The 19,728-nt window shown below is 33.3% G+C and overlaps 1 protein-coding gene across 2 annotated transcripts in view; it reads left to right on the top strand.

Moving 5' to 3' along the window:
* The window catches only part of NAA15 (N-alpha-acetyltransferase 15, NatA auxiliary subunit), a 73,679-nt gene that overhangs the window by 20,340 nt on the left and 33,611 nt on the right, over positions 1-19,728 (top strand). For both annotated transcript variants that reach the window (XM_006200093.4, XM_031692144.2), the window contains exons 2-9: positions 6,425-6,509; positions 8,604-8,708; positions 11,294-11,451; positions 11,817-11,951; positions 13,177-13,330; positions 16,966-17,085; positions 18,470-18,565; positions 18,721-18,827. In XM_006200093.4, the coding sequence (XP_006200155.1) occupies positions 6,425-6,509; positions 8,604-8,708; positions 11,294-11,451; positions 11,817-11,951; positions 13,177-13,330; positions 16,966-17,085; positions 18,470-18,565; positions 18,721-18,827 (960 nt within the window). The remainder of the gene's footprint in view (positions 1-6,424; positions 6,510-8,603; positions 8,709-11,293; positions 11,452-11,816; positions 11,952-13,176; positions 13,331-16,965; positions 17,086-18,469; positions 18,566-18,720; positions 18,828-19,728) is intronic.

Genomic DNA, 19,728 nt, shown 5'->3' with positions numbered 1-19,728 from the left:
TGAATGCAGCTCTTTTTACTACTTAACTAATTCCTTGAAGTAAAATTTTCCATTTATAATGTTTCCAGTATGTAAAAATTACCTCAGAATGTAATGCTACGAATATGATAGAGAGATGACATTTATGATTTGTATACTTTGACAGAGAAGTCTGTTAGCTAGACTCTTTTTGTATCTTATTTGCTGTATTGGCTTTGGTAAATTTAAGCCTTAAGTGTAAAAGCAATCTTTAATGCAAAGTAAATTAAAAGAGATTATTAGGCTTTTGATGACTTGCTCCTATTAGTTCTGGCGTGTCATTAATTTTAGGTTTCCTTTTTAACACTTTCATTTTTTTGTAATCTCAACTATTAATAAATGTTGTTCGCATTTTCCCTGTCTTTTGGTTAATGTATGTTGGGTATATACCTAAAATTGGAATTGCTGGGTCAATGTATGTGTATGTTTAGTTTTATTAGTTACTGCCAAACTATTTTTTAAAAATCTGGTTTATTGAGGTATTATTTTCATACCATAACATTTTGTCTGCTGAACACTTGGACCAATTGATTAGTTTTCTCTCCTGCCAGCAATGTATAAGAGTTCCAGTTGTTCTTTATCAGTTGATATTATCTAACTTATTTTAATTAAGTATAATTTAAAGGTATGACATTGTGGTTATGATGTAATTAAGCACCCTTTATAGGTTTATTGGCCATTTAGATAACCTCTTTGGGTGTGTTTTTTCAAGGCTCTTGCTCAATTTTTTAATAAGCTGTCTTTTATTGTTACTGACTTACACAAGTTATTTATGTATTCTGGATATAAGATCTTTGTCAAGTATGTTTATTGTGGATGTCTTCTCTAGCTTGCCTTATTTTTTTAACACTATCTTGAACATTTAAAATTTCTTGTTTAAGGGATCTTGTTCACTCAACATAATGAAGATACTTAAAAATATTTTTTTCTGGAAGCTTTATTGGTTTACCTTTCACATTTAGAGTTGTCATGCCTTCAGAATTTTCAGTTGTAAAGAAGGGTCATTGTGGTTCTGGTAATCTATTTTTTTCAGTCTTTGTCTTTTTTCTCTTTATGCTTCCGTGTAGATAGTTTCTGTTGCTATGTCTTCCATTTCACCGATCTTGTCTTCTGCAGTGTCATGATTGCTTTAATCTTATCTGATGAAGTTTTCATTGTAGAAAAATTTTTTAATCTCTGAAAGTGTTATTTGGCTTTTTCCCATGTTTCAGTTCTCTCTTCATATGTTTATATTTTCTTTAAATTCTTAATCATATTTATAATAGTTGTCTTGATATCCTTATCTCATAATTCCACCATCTCTCTGTTTTATTTTTCCTGGTTATGGGTCATGTTTTCCTGCTTCTTTGCTTATCTAGTAATTTTTTATTGAATATCGAGGATTATGAAATTTATATTGTTTTACTGGATTTAACTATTTTTTAACACATTGATTTCCACCACGTCACCCAGCTGAGTGACAGTTGGTTTCCTCAGAGGCACCTGATCCACAGTGGGCAATCAATGTGTTAAGAGTGTTGAACTTTATTACAACAAGCAGTGAAGGTACTTGTCTGCCTATCAGTCTAGGGCTTTGTTAGGGAACATCTAGAGTACACTTATTCTAGGACTAGTTTTTGTCTACTATTGAATAGATCTTCCTACAGAATTTTCTGAATTATGCAGCTGTTCATTGAAGACTCCATTCTGGCTGCTTGGAACTCTCAGTACCATGTGAGCATGGAGAATTGTTGAACCTACTGCTTCCTGGTCATTCTTTGGTCTCATGAAATTTCACCCTGTATATGCAAGACTTAATTCTTAACAATTTTCAGCAACAGATGCATGGGGATCCCATGCAGATTTTTGGATCTCTTTCTCTGAATAGTTCCATCATTTTCAGTAATCTGCCTTGCGGAGTACCTCAGCCTTTTTGAACTTCAGTCTTTGTCTTTTCAACTCTGTGGACTGTTGTGCTCAGAGTTAGATCCTTCTCCCTGTGCTGTGATGTATAAAGCAGTGACATTTCTAAACTTAATCATGTCTCCCCCACCCCCATGGTTCACAGTTCTATGCTGCCTCTTGTCCAATGTCTGACAATAGTTGTTTCATACATTTTGTCCAGTTTTCTTGTTTATGGTGGAAGGACAAGTTCAGCCTCAGTTACTCCATTATGGCCCAAAGCGGAAGTTCCCTTGCTGTATTTTTAGAGAAATAAATTTTTAGAAAGCTAATTGAGGGTTTTAAGAACAGTGCACTCAAACTGTTCTCTGTGTATATGTAGTTCCTGAAAACAGTGACTGGTCAAGAGGGTTCCTTTTAAGTAGCCTAGTCTTTACATCATTGCTTCCTTTAGTGCTTATTGTTATTTAAATTATTGTAAGAAAACCGTTAGTTTTAGGCTTTCTGCTGAGTAAATAGGAACACTTAACTTAGTCGCTTAGCCTTATGTTTCTTTGGCTGAATATGATTAATGATAGCTCCCAAGATACCGCTTCCCTCTTTATCCCCAGATCAATTTGCCTGTTGATTTTTGTGGGGCAGAGAGTTAGGAAGCTATTGCAGAGAAACGAATTGATGGATCTACCAAAGAATGGAAGTGTGAGGGAAGGAAAGCATGGAGGATAATTAGATTTTTTGCTTCATCATCTGAGTGAGAGCGAGTTAAGGAAGGGCATCTGCTGAGATGGTGAAGACATGGTGAAGAATAGATTCTGAAGAATAAATCAGTTGTGTTTTGGATAGTATATTAGGTTTGAGATGTGAACATCAAAGCAGAGATGGTAAGTACATAATAGATTATAGAACAGCTTTGTAGTTGACTGTACCATTGGGCTTAAGCGATTGATTTCTTGATGCTGAATGTAAAATTTTAGACTTCTTGTTTTGTTTCTACGCATTTTTCTACTATGATTTTTGTTATTGTTTACATTAACTATCCCTCCCAGATTTTGAATGTATTGTTTCAAAAGTTGTGAGTAAAATTTGTTTAAACACATGATATTGAATTCTGGCATAGATCATCATAGCTTTAAGATGCAGGGTTTTTTTTTAATGTAATGAATTCAATACTTTATAAATAATAATTGTTACGAAAGCACATGTTAGTACTTAAAAAGTCAAATAGCACTAAAAGGTTTATAATGGGAAAAAGTTTGTCAACTTTCCCCTTCCCTACCTTCCTACTCCAGAGTCAAGTATCCTCATTCCTTCTAGCCATTTTCTCTGGTATTTGCTTTCCCATTGCTTAGTAATACTGTTTCTTGATAAATGACTTTTAGACTTTTGTTGACTTTCAGTTATGGAAACTGAAGGCTTAGAACTTCATCGTTCACACATTTGCGCATTTGTCTTTTCCTCATTCTCTCATTATAGTTATATCACAATATTTGGATAAACCAGTACTAAATATTTACATTTTTATAATTATATATGTATTATTTATTGTTGAGCTAAATATTATACTGAACCATACATTCATATAAGCCTTCTCCTGTCTTTACTTATTCACTTGCCTGGTTTTCTATAGACCTATTGCTCATTTTCCCCAGATGTGCTTTTATTTCTGTCATGTGCTTATAAATAATATTTTCCATATTAAGTACAATGGTTCCATTTTTGCCCTTGCAAGAGACCTATTCCAGGGCCTTCAGCATCCTCTTTCATTTTGAAGTGGTTATTCTCCAGTCCTTTTTTCTGCGTTAGATTACTTATTTACTAAGTCCCATGTTGTCTTTTTTTGTTTGTTTTGATTCCTTTTAGTAGCTTCCTAAGGAAGAGTGTGGAGAGATAAAATTTTAGCTTTCTGAGAAGCTTTAAAATGTCATTTTACTCATATACTTGGTTGAAAATTTTGCTAAGTAAGGAATTCTGAATTTTGAAGGCTGTGTATAGTTATTGCTTTCAGCAATATTCCATTGTTAACTTTGGAATTAAATTTAGTACTGTTCTGATTACAGATCCTTTTTATGTGACTTTTTTTTTTCCTCTGGAAGTTTTTAAGGACCTCAATTTCCAGGCTTTGAACTTTCCTTATGATGTGCCTTAGTGTGGTTCTTTTTTCTTCCCCTTCATTAAATTTGCATGCAGTTGTTTGTCCCTTGTGGCTTGAGAGAGAAAATGCAATTTTTAAATATAACTTATATTCTTCGATTTGTTAATGTGGTGTATCACATTGATTTGTGGATATTGAAAAATCTTTATATCTCTGGGATGAATCCCACTTGATCATGGTGTATGGCCTTTTTAATGTATTGTTGGATATGATTTGCTAATATTTTGTTGAGGATTTTTGCATCTGTATTCCTAAGTGATATTGGCCTGTAATTTTCTTCTTTTTTTTGTGATATCTTTGTCTGGTTTTGGTATTAGGGTGGTGGTGGCCTCATAAAATGAATTTGGAAGTGTTTTTCCCTTTGCCATTTTTTGGAATAGTTTCAGAAGGATAGGTATTGACTCTTGTCTAAATGTTTGGTAGAATTCCCCCATGAAGCCATCTGGTCCTAGACTTTTGTTTGTTGGAAGTTTTTTACTTACTGTTTCAATTTCAGTGTTGGTGATTGGTCTGTTCATATTTTCTGTTTCTTCTTGATTCAGTCTTGGGAGATTGTACCTTTCTAAAAAATTGTCTGTTTCTTCTAGGTTGTCCGTTTTGTGAGTGTATAGTCGGTCATAGTAGCCTCTTATGATCCTATGTATTTCTGTGATGTCGGTTTTAACTTTTCCTTTTTCATTTCTGGTTTTATTGATTTAGGCCCTTTCCCTTCTTTTCCTGGATGAATCTAGCTAAAGGTTTATCACTTTGGTTTATCTTTTCAAAGAACCAGCTTTTAGTTTCATTGATCCTTTCTATTTTTTTTAGTCTCTGTTTCATTTATTTCTGCTCTAGTCTTTGTGATTTCTTTTCTTCTATTATTGCTTTAGTGTGAGATTAGGTTGTTTATTTGAGATTCTTCTTATTTCCTGAGGTAAGCTTGTATCACTATAAAATTCCCTCTTAGAACCGCCTTTGCTGCATCCCATAGGTTTTGGATCGTTGTGTTTTCGTTTTTCATTTGTCTCTGTTTTTTAATTTCTTCAGTGATCCATTGGTTGTTTAGTAGCATATTGTTTAGCCTCTGCATGTTTGTGGTTTTGCACTTTTTTTCTTGTAATTGATTTGTAATCTCATAGCGTTGTGGTCAGAAAAGATGCTTGATATGATTTCAGTTTTCTTAAATTTATCAAGGCTTGCCTTGTGAACCAACATGTGATCTATCCTGGAGAATGTTCCATGTACACTTGAGAAGAATGTGTACTCTGCTGCTTTCGGATGGACTGCTCTATAAATACCAATTAAGTCCATCTGGTCTGATGTGTCCTTTTAAGGTCTGCTTTTCCTTGTTGACTTTCTGTCTGGATGATCTGTCCATCAATATAAGTGGAATGTTGAAGTCTCCCATTGTTACTGTGTTACTGTCAATTTCTTCTTTTATGTCTATTAATATTTGCTTTATATATTGATGTGCACCTATATTGGGTACATACATATTTATAATTGTTATATCTTCTTGGTTTGATCCCTTGATCATTATGCAGTGTCCTTCTTTGTCTCTTGTAACAGTCTTTATTTTAAAGTTTATTTTGTCTGATACAAGTATTGTGACTTGGCTTTCTTTTGATTTCCTTTTGCATGGAATACCTTTTTCCATCCTCTTGACTGAAAGCAACATGGATGAACCTGGAGATTATTATATTAAGTGCAGTAAGTCAGACAGAGAAAGACAAACATCATATGATACCACTTATATGTGGAATCTAAAGAAAAATGACATAAATTCTATTTACAAACCACAGACTCATGGACATAGAAAACAAACTGGTTTCCAAAGGGGAAAGGGTGGGAGAGGGATAAATTAGGAGTTTGGGATTAACAGATACTCATTACTATATATAAAATAAACAACAAGGAACTAGTATATAGCACAGAGAACTATATTCAATTCTTGTAATAACATAATGGAAAGGAATCTGAAAAGAAAAAATATACGTATGTATATATATAACTGAATCACTTTGCTGTACACCTGAAACTAACATTGTAAATCAACTGCATTTCAATAAAAAATGAAATTTAAAAAGTGTAACTTTTACATCTTTATGTTTTTCAATTTTCACATATTAACACTTGTTGGACCTTTTGGAGTGAACTAATGGTTTTCTTGTTTTCTCTAATGTACATTCTGTCCCTTTGACTTACTTTTTTACTTTCTGTATTTGAACCTTCTGTGGGTTTTTGTTTTCCTGACATTTTAGTTGCATTTAGGGGAATGTGGAAGTAACATGTGATCATTTTGTTGCATTTAAGAAAATCAAGAATTTAGCACTGAATTTAAAATTGTTTGCATTTCTTGCTAAACGTAAAGGGTTTTTTTGTTTGTTTTGACAGAGATGTTATGAACATAAACAGTATAGAAATGGATTGAAATTCTGTAAACAGATCCTTTCTAATCCCAAATTTGCAGAGCATGGCGGTAAGTACAAACACTGTACACTTACTTGTAAGCATAAGCAGATAAGGCTTTGCTTACTTGTCTGGTTTCATTTACTGGGGTTTGTCACTCCTAGCTGCCTTAACTATTTTCTAGATAGAGTGGATCGTATTATCCTTGACTCCTGTGAGAAGATGTTTAATACTGATATTTTGAATTTAATGTCAAGAAAATGATAACTCATTCTACTTGAGTTCTGATTTATTCCTGGTTTGCATATTAGCACCCTAGGAAAGGCAAAAGAATGTAGTAGAACAAATATGCTTATTTAAGTTTAATAAACAAGTTTATGTAAGATTTTAGAAGAAAATTTTACTTTAGAACTTTGATCAAAGTAGAGAAATTTTACTCCTTAAAATAAGCTTATTCAGAAAGTGTCCATTTGGTCCTTTGCTCATGAACCAGCATCTTTTTATTTAGCATTGTATCTTCATTAGTTTTTCAAGACAGTCATGTTTAAGATACAATTTATATATTATAATGTTCTGAAAGTTTACATAGGTTTTTACCTGTGTGATGATAGAATATTGGATGGTAAGATGTTTGTAGACTAAGGGCAGAGTGTGTAGCTAAACTTGTGAAGAGACAAAGGAAAAATAAGCTTTCCCTGGTCTGATTTGTGTAGTTAGGAAACATGGCTCTTTGGTAATTAATTTGATAATGTTCTCTTAGTATTGAAGAGGGAGAGAGTAATAGTTCTCTGGTAGTTTTCTTTACTCTTGTTTCTATTCTTTCACTGTAAAATAGTTACTTGAAAATGGAAAACAGTGGGAATAAAAATATGTAAATTTTTCTCCTTTTCCTTGGTAAGAAATATTTTTGTTGGCCAGTTGGCTATTAGGTTGTTTTATATTCATTTCCAAAGTATGCATAATGGTAATACAGCTTTTAATAGTGTAGTCACCATAGTTTCTCTCAGTAAAGCAGAGTACCAAATTTCATTGTTTCTATAATACAATTTCCCCTCGTATTTTAACATATCTGAAATCAGGTTGCATATGAAATGTCATAATTTAATTGAAAGTATTTTTAAGAGTATATAAATTATGGTTTGTCTTAAACTAAATGACCACCTGGGTTTTCATTAACTAAGACACTTTAAGTTGTTTAATAAAACTTGCCAAAAAACATTTTACCTGTTTAACAACAAAGGCTTACTTACTATAGTGATTTGCTACTTGCCAAATATATTTTGTTTGTTTGCTTACTTTTCCTTCAAATTATCCGTGATTTATAATGATTTGTACATAATTTTTTCCCTTCTTTTTTGCTTCCATTTCTTTGTATTTTACTATAAATGTTGACTCTTCCTCAGGATAGTATCTTTAATCTTTATCTTTTATTCCTAATTAATTTTTCTATAAATTATAAATTGTAGTCCTACAAGTTAGGCAAATAAATCATAATGAATATTTTGTATTCATTTGTGCCTCGTAAGATATACATTATAAAATTAGAAATACTGTTCTTCCTTTCTGAAAACTTAATATTTCCCTCAGCTCTCTTTTAATCTGTTGATTGTGAATGATAGGTGTCTGACATCTTCTTTTACTTGTATATTTAATAGTAATCCCAAAGAATCATATAAAAATAAGTTTATGAAAATCAGAAATGTAGTTAATTTATGTGTACATTTTAATTATTGAACAATGAGTGTAATCTTTATTAAGTTACATTCGCAGAGATAAATCTGTTAGGAGATAAAATTTTTCAGACTTTAAAGGAGTGATTTAATAAGATCATCCCATGGAACATCCCCAAAGAACAGTAGAAGAGTCATTGCATATTGTTAGCATATGCATTATCAGATGTTCATGCATTTTTATATCTTTTTATCTAAAAAAAATATTGGGAGGCCTCCAATCTAGAAATATGTGTGTACTTCATTTATCAGTTTTTGAAATATTTTAATCCTAAAAAACCCTGGATAATTTCCCAATAAACTCATTGAAGTTTTAATACTTAGGATAATGTAACATTTGTCTTTGAGATTATGGTTCTCTTTTTTGTTGTTGTTGATTATCTTTAAATTTCTTTCTTTTTTTCTTCCTTTTTTTTTTTTAAAAAAAAAAATAGAAACCCTGGCTATGAAAGGATTAACATTGAACTGTTTGGGGAAAAAGGAAGAAGCTTATGAATTGGTTCGTAGAGGTTTGAGAAATGACTTGAAGAGTCATGTGTGTATCCTTTTTGAGATAAATTTAAAGATTGGACTAGGGTGTCTTGAACTAAGGCAGCAGTTTAGGAATCAGGTTTTAGATCCCTCTTACCATGTAACTCCGGAGAAGGTGATTCTTAAATTGAATAATAGCAACTACCTTCATTCAGGAACCTTTTATTTTATATATTTATACCTACTATATTCTAACATATATCTATTTACAGATAAATGGGACTTGCCTTTTAAAATCTCTATGAAAGCTCTTTCCACACTTAAAAAGAAGAGGTATCATGTAGATTTCATCATACAAGTTTACAGAGGGATATACAATAAGGAGTATTAGGCAATATAGTGTACCTACTAAGAGCATAGGCTTTGGAGTATGCTTCACTTAGATTTGAATCCCAGCTCAAGTTCTTTCTAACTATAGTCTTAGGGTTTAGTTTCCTCATGTGTAAAATGAGGATAATCATGCCCACCTCACTGTGGTGGTGTAAAGATTTAATTATGCTTAACATAATCCCTGATAATGCTCATAAGTAAATTTTACTTTATTAAGCAGTATGTGAGAGTAGGAGCAAGTACAAATGTCTGAGGGAAGACAGAGAAGAAATTGTGGGTTACTATCTTTTAAATAGTTTTTTTTAACAAATGTTTCTTTACCCGTTTTGTGGGCTAACACAATTTTAAGTGTTGAAACACTTAGCAGGTTTTTCAAGTGTTTACCAGGCCCCTGAGACAGACTAAGTACAGACTAAGAAAAAATACGGATTTTGCTCTCAAGGAAATTTTATAGTCTAGTAAAGGAAGATACTTGTTAGAAACTTATACCAAACACTTCTGAGTATTACATAAAACATCATAGCTTACTCAAAAATTATCTCTAGTCTAGTAAAGCAAAAGTGAAGGAGGGAAGGGTATAGCTCAGTGGTAGTGTGCATGCCTAGCATGCATGAAGTCCTGGGTTCAACCCCCAGTATTTCCATTAAATGAATAAATAAACCTAATTACCTCCCCCCAACCAAGAAAAAAAATGTTAAAGAAAAAAAAAAGAAGTGAATGAGTTGGGAATTACGAGAAGCTAAAAAGGTAAGCAAAGGATTAATTAATGAGACTGTTGTCAGGTATCTTTTCTTCATTTTTAATGTTGGCGTGGGTTCTGTATGTATTTGCTATGCTTTATTTAATTGGGTTCCTCTTGATGAATGTAAATTTCTTTAAATTTTATCAATATTAAACTCCTAGAAGATAGATCTTTTAGGAGGTGAAGATTAGAGGCAGTTAAAAGGTGTTGCAGTGCTCAATATTGGTGGTTGAAATGGTGAGGAAGGTTGGATGGGAAGATAAATGATGGGGGCCAGATTAGGAAGGGTAGTATGTCTCAGGCTTTTTAAAACCATGTTCTAACCAACTGAGGAGATTTCATTAAGCTTTAATTTGTCTCTTGCATTATGAAAACATTATTTTTTGAATACAATTCATAATATTAAATATGTAGTTTTCACTTATACATGCCACCCTAGACATTCTGTATTTACTAACTCTGTTGAGGATTCCTGGTGTAAAAGTTGTTAGATTGAAAAGTTTGAACCTAATCTGAGGGAGAAACATTGTAAATTTCTGGAAAGGGCTGTAGACGTTTTTTCTTTTGATTATGTATGTTTTAGGACGGTTACTCTTGCAGGTGAGAATAAAAGCAGAGAGACTGAAGGCAGGAGGATGGGTTACTGTTAACAGTAATCAAGATCTAAAGTGAAAATGACCTGTATTAGGGGAGTGAGATTGTTTACATATTTCCTCCCTTTGTAGCATATTTTACAACCCACTATAATTTTACTTACTTATCTGTGTCCCTTACTAGACTTTAAGTTCTTTGAATGCAGGAGACTATCCATTTTGGTGACCTGCACCCTAATTATTAAGAAATTTTAATAATTAGGATTTAATTTATTTAAGATTTTTTTAAATGGAGGTACTGAGGTCAGTATTGAACCCAAGACCTTATCCTTGCTGAGTGTGCTCTTATCACTGAGCTATACCCACCCCCCATAATTATTATTTAAATGAGTGAATATTTTTATTTTTTATGTGGTTGAGTTTGATTTTTAGGAACTTTGTACTGCACTGAGGGTCTGTCCTAAGGACCTTGTTAGCTGAAGAAAAGAAAACACACAGGATTTAAAATAATTACATATCATGGATACCCATGTCCTCCCTCTTTTTCCTTTTAAAGATAAGGATAATTCTTGATATTTATCGAGCATTTGTTTTGTGCCAGTGAGAAGTTTATGTATGTTATTCCATTTTGTCACCAAACTGCTATTCTTTGATGTATAGACTTTCTATTTATATTTTATATTTGAAGAAACCTAATTGGACAGTGTTCACTTGTTTAAGGTCACAAAACTAACAAGACAGGCTAGGCCTGTTTTCTCTGGCTTGAAAAGCTGTGCTCTTTGCACTGTATCAAACTGCCTTCTATCTTCATATTCTCTTTTTAAGCTTGTAATTTTATAAATAGCTATAGTTTTCTGAGTTTCCTGGGGAATATTATTGGGATACTATTTCTTGACTTATAGGTTGTATCCTTAACTAAATCCTTTAGGTTGGCATGTTTATGGGCTTCTCCAGAGGTCAGACAAGAAATATGATGAAGCCATTAAGTGTTACAGAAATGCTCTAAAATGGGATAAAGACAATCTTCAAATCTTAAGGGACCTTTCTTTACTACAGATTCAAATGAGAGATCTTGAGGGTTACAGGGTAAGTAAAATTGAGAATTTTTTATTCTAGGGAGAAAATATTGTGAAAATATTTAAAACTTTCTGTGAGTACTTTCTGATAACAAAATTTTCCATTTTTTTAAAAGAATTTAGTTGAGTCTTGCCTCCTTCCCCCAGTAGTGATTATATTTCTGACTGGACTAATCATATTTTTAAATGAATTATTGTACTATGAGAAAGCGTTGGATTACTGCATAGGATTGAGTTAATTCAGAAAAAAATGTATATATATTTATGTATGTATGCATATGTGTATATATGTTGTGTGTTAAATTAGCCTGATCTCTTTAAGGAGCATTTATTTAGACTGTAAACCTAAGAAAAAGTGGTTTTTTTCCCTTAAAGGAAACGAGGTATCAATTACTTCAACTTCGACCTGCACAAAGAGCATCATGGATTGGTTATGCTATTGCTTACCATTTATTAGAAGATTATGAAATGGCAGCAAAGATTTTAGAAGAATTTAGGAAAACACAACAGGTAACAGCCAGAAGTCAGACCTGGTAAACTAGGTCTGATTCTTGGTATAACTGAAAGAGAAAGTATACGTTGCTAACTTTTTATTTTGAAATAGTTTCAAACTTACAGAAGAGTTGCAAGAATAGTACAAAGAACTCCATGTAGAAGTTCACTCACATTAACTAATTGTTAATATTTGATACATTTACTTTATGATCTCTATATCTAACTTATTCATTTAAATTTTTTCCAAAACTGTTTCAGAATAATTGTAGACACCACGCTCTTTAACTTCTGAATGCTTTTTGTGATATTTCCCAAGAATAACTCTACAGTAGTCAACTTTATAGATAGTGCTATATAGATTATCAAAAAATTAGGAAATTTAACTTTGATAGACTGTTATTATCTAATCCACAGCCCATATTCAAAATTTACTAATTGTCCTGTTTATATCCTTTCTAGGATTTTCTTTTCATTTTCAGGATTCAGTTTAGAATCATGCCTTTCATTTAGTTGTCACTTCTCTTCATCTTTTAAACTGGAAGTTTCAAAGGCTCTCTTTGTATTTCATGACATTGATATTTTTGAGGAGTCATGGCAGTACTTTTGTAGAATGTCCATCAGTTTGGATTTGTTAGATGTTTCCTCATTATCAGATATTGTTATGCATTTTTGGCAGGAAACTGCAGAAGTGATGTTGAACCCTTCTCATTTCACCACATTAAGAGCCACATGGTGTTTTTTTCATTTGATTACTTGCTTAAGATGGTGTCTGCCAGGTTTCTACACAATAAACTTGTTATATTTTCCCTTTGTATTTAATAAACAGTTTGAGACTTAAGTAGGCTGTTCCTCATCAAACTTTTCATCACTAGTTTTAGCCTTCAATGATTATGATTCTTGCCTGAAACAACTGTTCCTATGATAGTTGCTAAATGGTGATTTTGTCTTATTCCTTTCAGATTTATTATTTGACAGTCTACTCTTAAGAGCCTTCCTTTCTCCCCTGTTTGTTTATTATATGTAAGAGCTTATGGATTCTTACTTTATTCAGTGGATTGTAAGTTAATATTGTCATTATTTACTTAGTTGCTCCCTAGACAGGTATTTAGGAATTGTTTAAAAATGAGTTTTATCAATCATATATTATCCTTTGACTTCTTGTATATGTTCAAGCATGTAAACAATTTTCTAATATGAAAACAAAATTCTTACTGTTAGTATTCCTTATATCCATATATAGACATCCCCCGATAAAGTGGATTATGAATATAGTGAACTCCTTTTATATCAGAATCAAGTTCTTCGGGAAGCAGGTCTCTATAGAGAAGCTCTGGAACATCTCTGTACCTATGAAAAGCAGATTTGTGATAAACTTGCTGTAGAAGAAACCAAAGGTATCTTTTTTTTTTAAAAAAGAATGTCATTTATTCTGTTATTTAATGATGACAAAGAGCAAGACTGAAAAATCTAGTTGCTGCTGATAGTTGTATATTATACAACTTTTTTATTTTAAGAAATAAAAGTCTATTTCTTACTCATGTACTTCAAATAATTTGTAATATGGGAAAATATACATTTAACAATGGTTATTGTTGATATGGGAAAAATAATTGTGAACAATAAATTGTCTAATGAAGTGACTCAGTAAAATATTTTTTCTTTAAAGTATCTTTGATCTGAAAATATAGAGTTTGACTAAAACATAGGAGGCAGTTGCTCAATTCTATAAGACAGCATTAAGGTCTTAAAACTGCTTATTAGCAAAACTGAATGTGTATACCAAATTTCTTTATTGCCAATAATATATATTGATAAATCAGTCTTCACTAACGTGCATATGGCGCGCTCCTAGGGTTCTTTATAGTTTATCTGAGTGCTTTCTGATACATAGAAAGAACATGAATTGAAACCAGAGATCGGGGCTTATTTGTGTGATTGTGATAGGATAGCACATCCTGAAATAAAGATCTCCAGTACTGCCGTTTATTAGAGGACTGACAAAAAGGAGTCTTCATAGTTTGAAAAGTTAAGGAACTGCTTATGGAAAATGAAAGAAAAATAACAAGTAATTGAAAATATAAGTACTTTCTAAAGAGAAAGGAAAATACCATATGATATCATTTATATGTAGAATCTTAAAAAAAAAGACAAACTTATTTACAAAATAGAAACAGACTCACAGACATAGAAAACAAACTTATGGTTACTGGGGTAGGGGATGGGGTGGGAAGGGATAAATTGGGAGATCGAGATTTGCAGATACTAACTAATATATATAAAATAGATAAACAATAAGTTCATTCAGTATCTTGTAGTAATTTATGGTGAAAAAGAATTTGAAAACGAATTTTTAAAAAAGTGCTTTTCAAGAATTGCCTTCTGAGATGTTGCTTTGCCTCTGTTAGACCAGGCAACTGGAGTTTGCTGGTTTCATATTTCTTCGTCTCCCCTTGAAGTTGAATACTGGAAAAACATGGTATCTGTGTACATAGTGGATATAGCCTTTTCTTGCCAGGTGAACTTTTCAGCAGAGAATAATGCTACTAGCAAGAAAAAATGGAAGTCTAAGGCACTTGGATCTCATTTGTGAAGTATAGATCCATAATCCTCTTTCATTTGAGTTGATCATCCCATAGCGATCTATTAGTTCTAAAGGAATAGGTTTCTGACTTAATGGAAAGATCACAAGATTGAAAAACCTAGTTTGAGTTCTAGCATTGACTATTAACCAGCTATATGATGAAGGGCAAGACCTGGGCCTCAGTTTCTTTATGGAAATATGTGACATTGTTCAAAATACTCAAGTTCATTGTTTTATTTTATTCTTTTAACAACTTTATTAGTGAGGAAGAATGACAAATCAAGCTGATGACTCAGAACTGACCCATAGATTTTAGCAATTTGAAAGTCACTGGTGATCTTAACAGAAGGACTTTCTGAACATTCGGAAGGAAGGTAGTAAAACCCAAACAGGTCAAGTAGATTTAAATAAGTAGAAGAATTGGTAATGGCATGCATAAATGACTCATATGAGTAATTTTGCTGCGGAGAAAGCACATACAAGGTGGTGGTGAGCGGAATGGTTACAGGATCAAAAGAAGGTTTTTTACAGCATGTGCTTATGCTCACTTAATAATGATGTAGGAGGGACAGAATATTCAATACAGTGGAGAGGATGTGATCTAGAGGATAAGTTGAAGGGTTAGTCTTAGATAACAACGTGAATAGTTCATCCACAGTAGTGAGAGATGGTAGAGTATATGGGCAAGTAGGTATGTAGACCTAGTGAGTATTTGAGAGTTCTCTTCTAGTTGATTCAGTGAAATAGGAAACAGCCATCAGTTCATTCTACAAAATATGTATTGAATACCTACAGTGAGTCAGGTACTGGGGACAGGGTATGTAAAGAGAATAAAAGTGAACTAAGATAGTAGAATCATCAATTGTTGGACATTCCAGTAATGAAGACCATTGATTGGTGGATGGTCAGGATAATTTGAAACTTCTGGAGTAGGTGAGTGGACATAGTTAGGCAGATAGTTTCATTGTTAATTCCTATACCACCAGTTCCTTCTGCAAGGGAAAGGTGGATGGAGATTAAGGGAAGAAAAAATGGATGAATGTTACATAGGGGAGAAAAGTTCCAGAATATTTTTTATGTTTTTAGTGAAGTAGGCTTTTGGTTAGTGTAGAGCAGGCTGTCAACTTTGGTACTGTTGGCATTTTAGGATGGAGATGCTGGAGGTGGAAGTCTCTTACATGTTGCATAATGTTTAGCAGCATTGGTAGCTTCTACCTATCAGATACCACCTCATTCCACTTACTGTGACACCGAAAATGTCTCCAGATTTTGCTAAATGTCACCTAGATGGCAAAAATGCCCCTGGTTGAGAACCACTCAGGGTATAGACATTAAGAATATGGGCTCATTTAGCCATATTGCTTGGGTTCAAATCCCAACTCTTAACAATTAACTATTTGAAAGATCCTTGACAAGTTTAAGTTCTCTGCTTTAAAATGACTAAACTAATAGTAACCTGTCTGATAGAGCTTTGAGAATTGAATTAATTAATGCATGCGAAACATTTAAAAGTCACTGGCACCCACAGTAGGTGTTCATTTTTATTATCTGATGAGATGAAAGGGTGCAAGAGTGAAGTCCTTATTTGAAAATAGTATCTTTGGTGAATGGGAGGCCATTAAGGAAAGGATTCCTGACCAGTGCTTGAAGCTTGGGTGAGTTTGGAGCTCATCTGTTTCTAGTGAAACCAATTCCTCAGTCCATTCATTTGTGAAAAGGTAACGATCAGGCAAATAATTGGGATGATCCAGGCCTCAAAATTGATTAGTAAGGGGGCCTAGGTTTTGAGACTTATTTTGATATTTGGGGCTGCTAATGTCCTTTAGGGATGGGATTGGTCATGTAGTCCAGACAAGATAAGCAGTGAGTCTACAGGTTGCTGAAAGGCCTGAAGAAAAGGGAATGTTTTTTCCTAAGGTTGAAAGGGAGGATTAGTGAGACAAGAAGAAAATCAAGACAGTTAAGCTTAAAGCAAGGTGCCTGTTTGGTAGTTGGAAAAGAGAGAAAACCAGTAGCTGGAAGAGAGAATGTGGCCATGATTATGGACTGCTAGAGCAGAATCATCGTATAATTGATTAAGGGATCATAAGGTTAGGATATTGGATTGGATCATTAATTTGAATGTTGAAATTGTCCATACATTGCTAGAAATAATTGAGTAGTAGATGATGATTCTGTTCAGCACATTTGAGAAAGTAGCGTAGAGTTAGACAAGTACTTGAATAAATAGAGGACATGAGGAGGATGGCATTTCTAAATAAGAACTTTAAAAAAGGAGAGACAATAAAATTACATGGTCAGTAGTTTTTTTGAAGGGAACTGAGAACTCAGGAGGATGCAGAATCTACCTACTTCCCAATATTTGAAGAGATTTTAAGAGAAAGTTTGAGGAAAACTTAAAGTTACAATCAGAAGATACTTGTTAATAGAATTTTTTTTTTCAATCAGGGGAACTTCTGTTGCAATTATGTCGTTTGGAAGATGCAGCTGATGTTTATAGAGGATTACAAGAGAGGAATCCTGAAAACTGGGCCTATTACAAAGGCTTAGAAAAGGCACTCAAGCCAGGTAGCACTGACTAAAACTTCCTTTCTAATTTTTAATTGCTTCTTTTGTTAATATATATTTTGTTAATTCATTGAAAAGTGTAACTAGAAAAATAATGGTTAAGAATTGGTTCGGCGGGGAGGGTGTAGCTCAGTGGTAGAGGTCCTGGGTTCAGTCCCCAGTAACTCCATCAAATAAGTAAGTAAATAAACCTAATTACCGTGCCCCACCCCACCCCCCAAAGAAAAAGAAAAGAATTGGTTCAAAATCTGAATACAAAAGTACATTTGCAAACTTCCATTTAATATGGCAGACTGGGCATTTTCTGAAACCTGTCTTCTACAAACTCATAGAAATAGTTGGGAAAATAATTTTAGAAGCAACTTTTAAAAATTCTTAAAGGTATGGCAGCATCAAAAACATGAAAGGGAAATTTTCACTGACAGAAATAGAGATGTCTCCCTAAAAGAAAGAAGCAAGCATAACTTCTGTGGTAACCGGTGGCTATAGCAGAGTGGCCTGCCAGAACGTAGCCAAGCTGAAACAGCAGCGCCATTTCCTTTGTGGAAGATGGATTCAAATAAACTTGGGTGTGGAGACTCTCTTCTCCCTAGCCATTGTCTTCCAAGAATGGGCCCGCTTGTGAGGACAAGTCCAGAAACATATCATCTACAAAAGGGCAGGGTCCTCAGCCAGGAAGATCTGATTTGAAGCAGTGTTTCCCCCAAGACTGATAGCGAGCTATTCCTAGTACATTGATAAATGCAAGGGAAACCTCATAACAAAGAATATCATACTCCATAGGAACACCAACACAGGCACGGTAATCATCAGTGCCAGCAAGCCCAAGAGTAGAGGTGATTGAGGACTCTACAATGAAGAGAGGGAATGAAATGTGAATAGTTACGAGAAGGTACCAATTAGGAATCTGGAAAATGAAAAACTTACTTATTGATGTGACATAAGATCTTAATAGATTAAATAGAAGAGAGGTCACAGCTGAGGAAAAATTAGTGAAGTGGAAGATAGATAGAAGAAGGAAAGCTCTCAACTGAGACTAAAAGAACATATAAAAGAAATATGGAGAAACGGAGGTGGAGCATAGATCCAGAAGCTCCAAAATAAATCAAAGGAGAGAGTTAGAGAAGCAGAGGCTGAAGAGAATAGTGGAGAAGTCCTATTTGGAAACATGAGTAAGCCTTTCTCAGAACTAAAGTAAAGGAGTCTTCAGATTTTGAAAGGCTACGTGAACCAGAACAGAGTAAAGAAAATTATGTCTGTTGTATGATTACAGGTATTTAAAATATGAAAATATTAGAAGGAAATATTCTAAAATGATTGTTGATATATTTAGGTGGTTGGATTATAAATAATCTTCCCATGTTCATATTATTTTGGTCCACAGCTAATATGTTAGAACGACTAAAAATTTATGAGGAGGCCTGGACTAAATATCCCAGGGGATTGGTGCCAAGAAGACTGCCATTAAATTTTTTATCTGGTAAGTGAAAGTAACTACAAAGGAATGAAAATGATGTTATGATATAGTTTCTTTCCTTGGTTTTAAATACATGAGTATGCATATTAAAGTTTTAATGTATGCATTATTAGAGTTGTCTGGGTAAATGTAAGTCAACAGGATTTTTTTCTTCCAAGGTGAGAAGTTTAAAGAATGTTTGGATAAGTTCCTAAGGATGAACTTCAGCAAGGGTTGTCCACCAGTCTTCAATACTTTGAGATCTTTATACAAAGATAAGGAAAAGGTAAAGCAAAATACGATGGTTTTGTTTTGTTTTTGACTATCATTTTCTTGCTCACTATTTGGAATAATTGGTTCTTGGTTACCTATGCACGTAGTACATACACACTTTGTGAATGGTAGCAGTTCTTCCTAGCTTGCAGTTTAAATCGTTCTGTGCCTTTTATTTGCTTTTCATCCTCTTCTCTCTTTAGCTAAGTAACTTACTACTTATTTGTCTCCTCTGTCTTTTGTTTCTGGTGTATACTTTTTAATGAGTCAGTATATGTATGAAAAGTTGGTAGGGTAGTGATTTCTAAAGTATTTTCTCTAGTCCCTGCTGATGGTGAAAGCCAGAAATCGTTTTTGGTTGTTTGTCTTTTTGCACTAGGTTTTAGCTTAGTAATCTTTCTCCTTTATTTGGTAGAAAAAAAACTCTGTTGTAAGAGTTTATTTGCTACCTCAGTAAGTCAGCTTACTCTTTAAGCTATGTATTATAATATTCAAAATACTTGTTAAACAGTGTTTTGATTTAATTTAGATTATTTTGTTCATAAGTACAGTGGTAGCAAGAAATGTTGATTGGATTAAAAAAGAAACCTCAGTTACAGTGAAGAATCAGAAAGATGGGACAGATTAAACATGCTAAAGATTTAACCTAAAGCACTAAAGTGTACTTTTTTGCCAGTCTTTTGTTGAGAGGCCCAAGGTATGGGCTTTACTGATGACTGTTTCACCTTTTTTTTCTTGCTTAAATCACATTGATAAAATGTGGTGTGTTACTTCTAGTTTTGGTAGAGTGAGAACTTGATCATTGTGAAGGAGTCTTGATTTTAGAATCACATGTGTTATTGTGACTTTCCCCTTTATGGTTGTCTTATTTAAACCTAAATTGTTAAAAAATATCTAATTTAGTTTTGAATCTT

This window comes from Vicugna pacos, chromosome 2, assembly GCF_048564905.1.
Source record: "Vicugna pacos chromosome 2, VicPac4, whole genome shotgun sequence".
In the NCBI taxonomy this organism is placed as follows: domain Eukaryota; kingdom Metazoa; phylum Chordata; class Mammalia; order Artiodactyla; family Camelidae; genus Vicugna; species Vicugna pacos.
The sequence above is the reverse complement of the archived record's forward strand: the minus strand, read 5'-3'. Positions and strand labels throughout refer to the sequence as shown.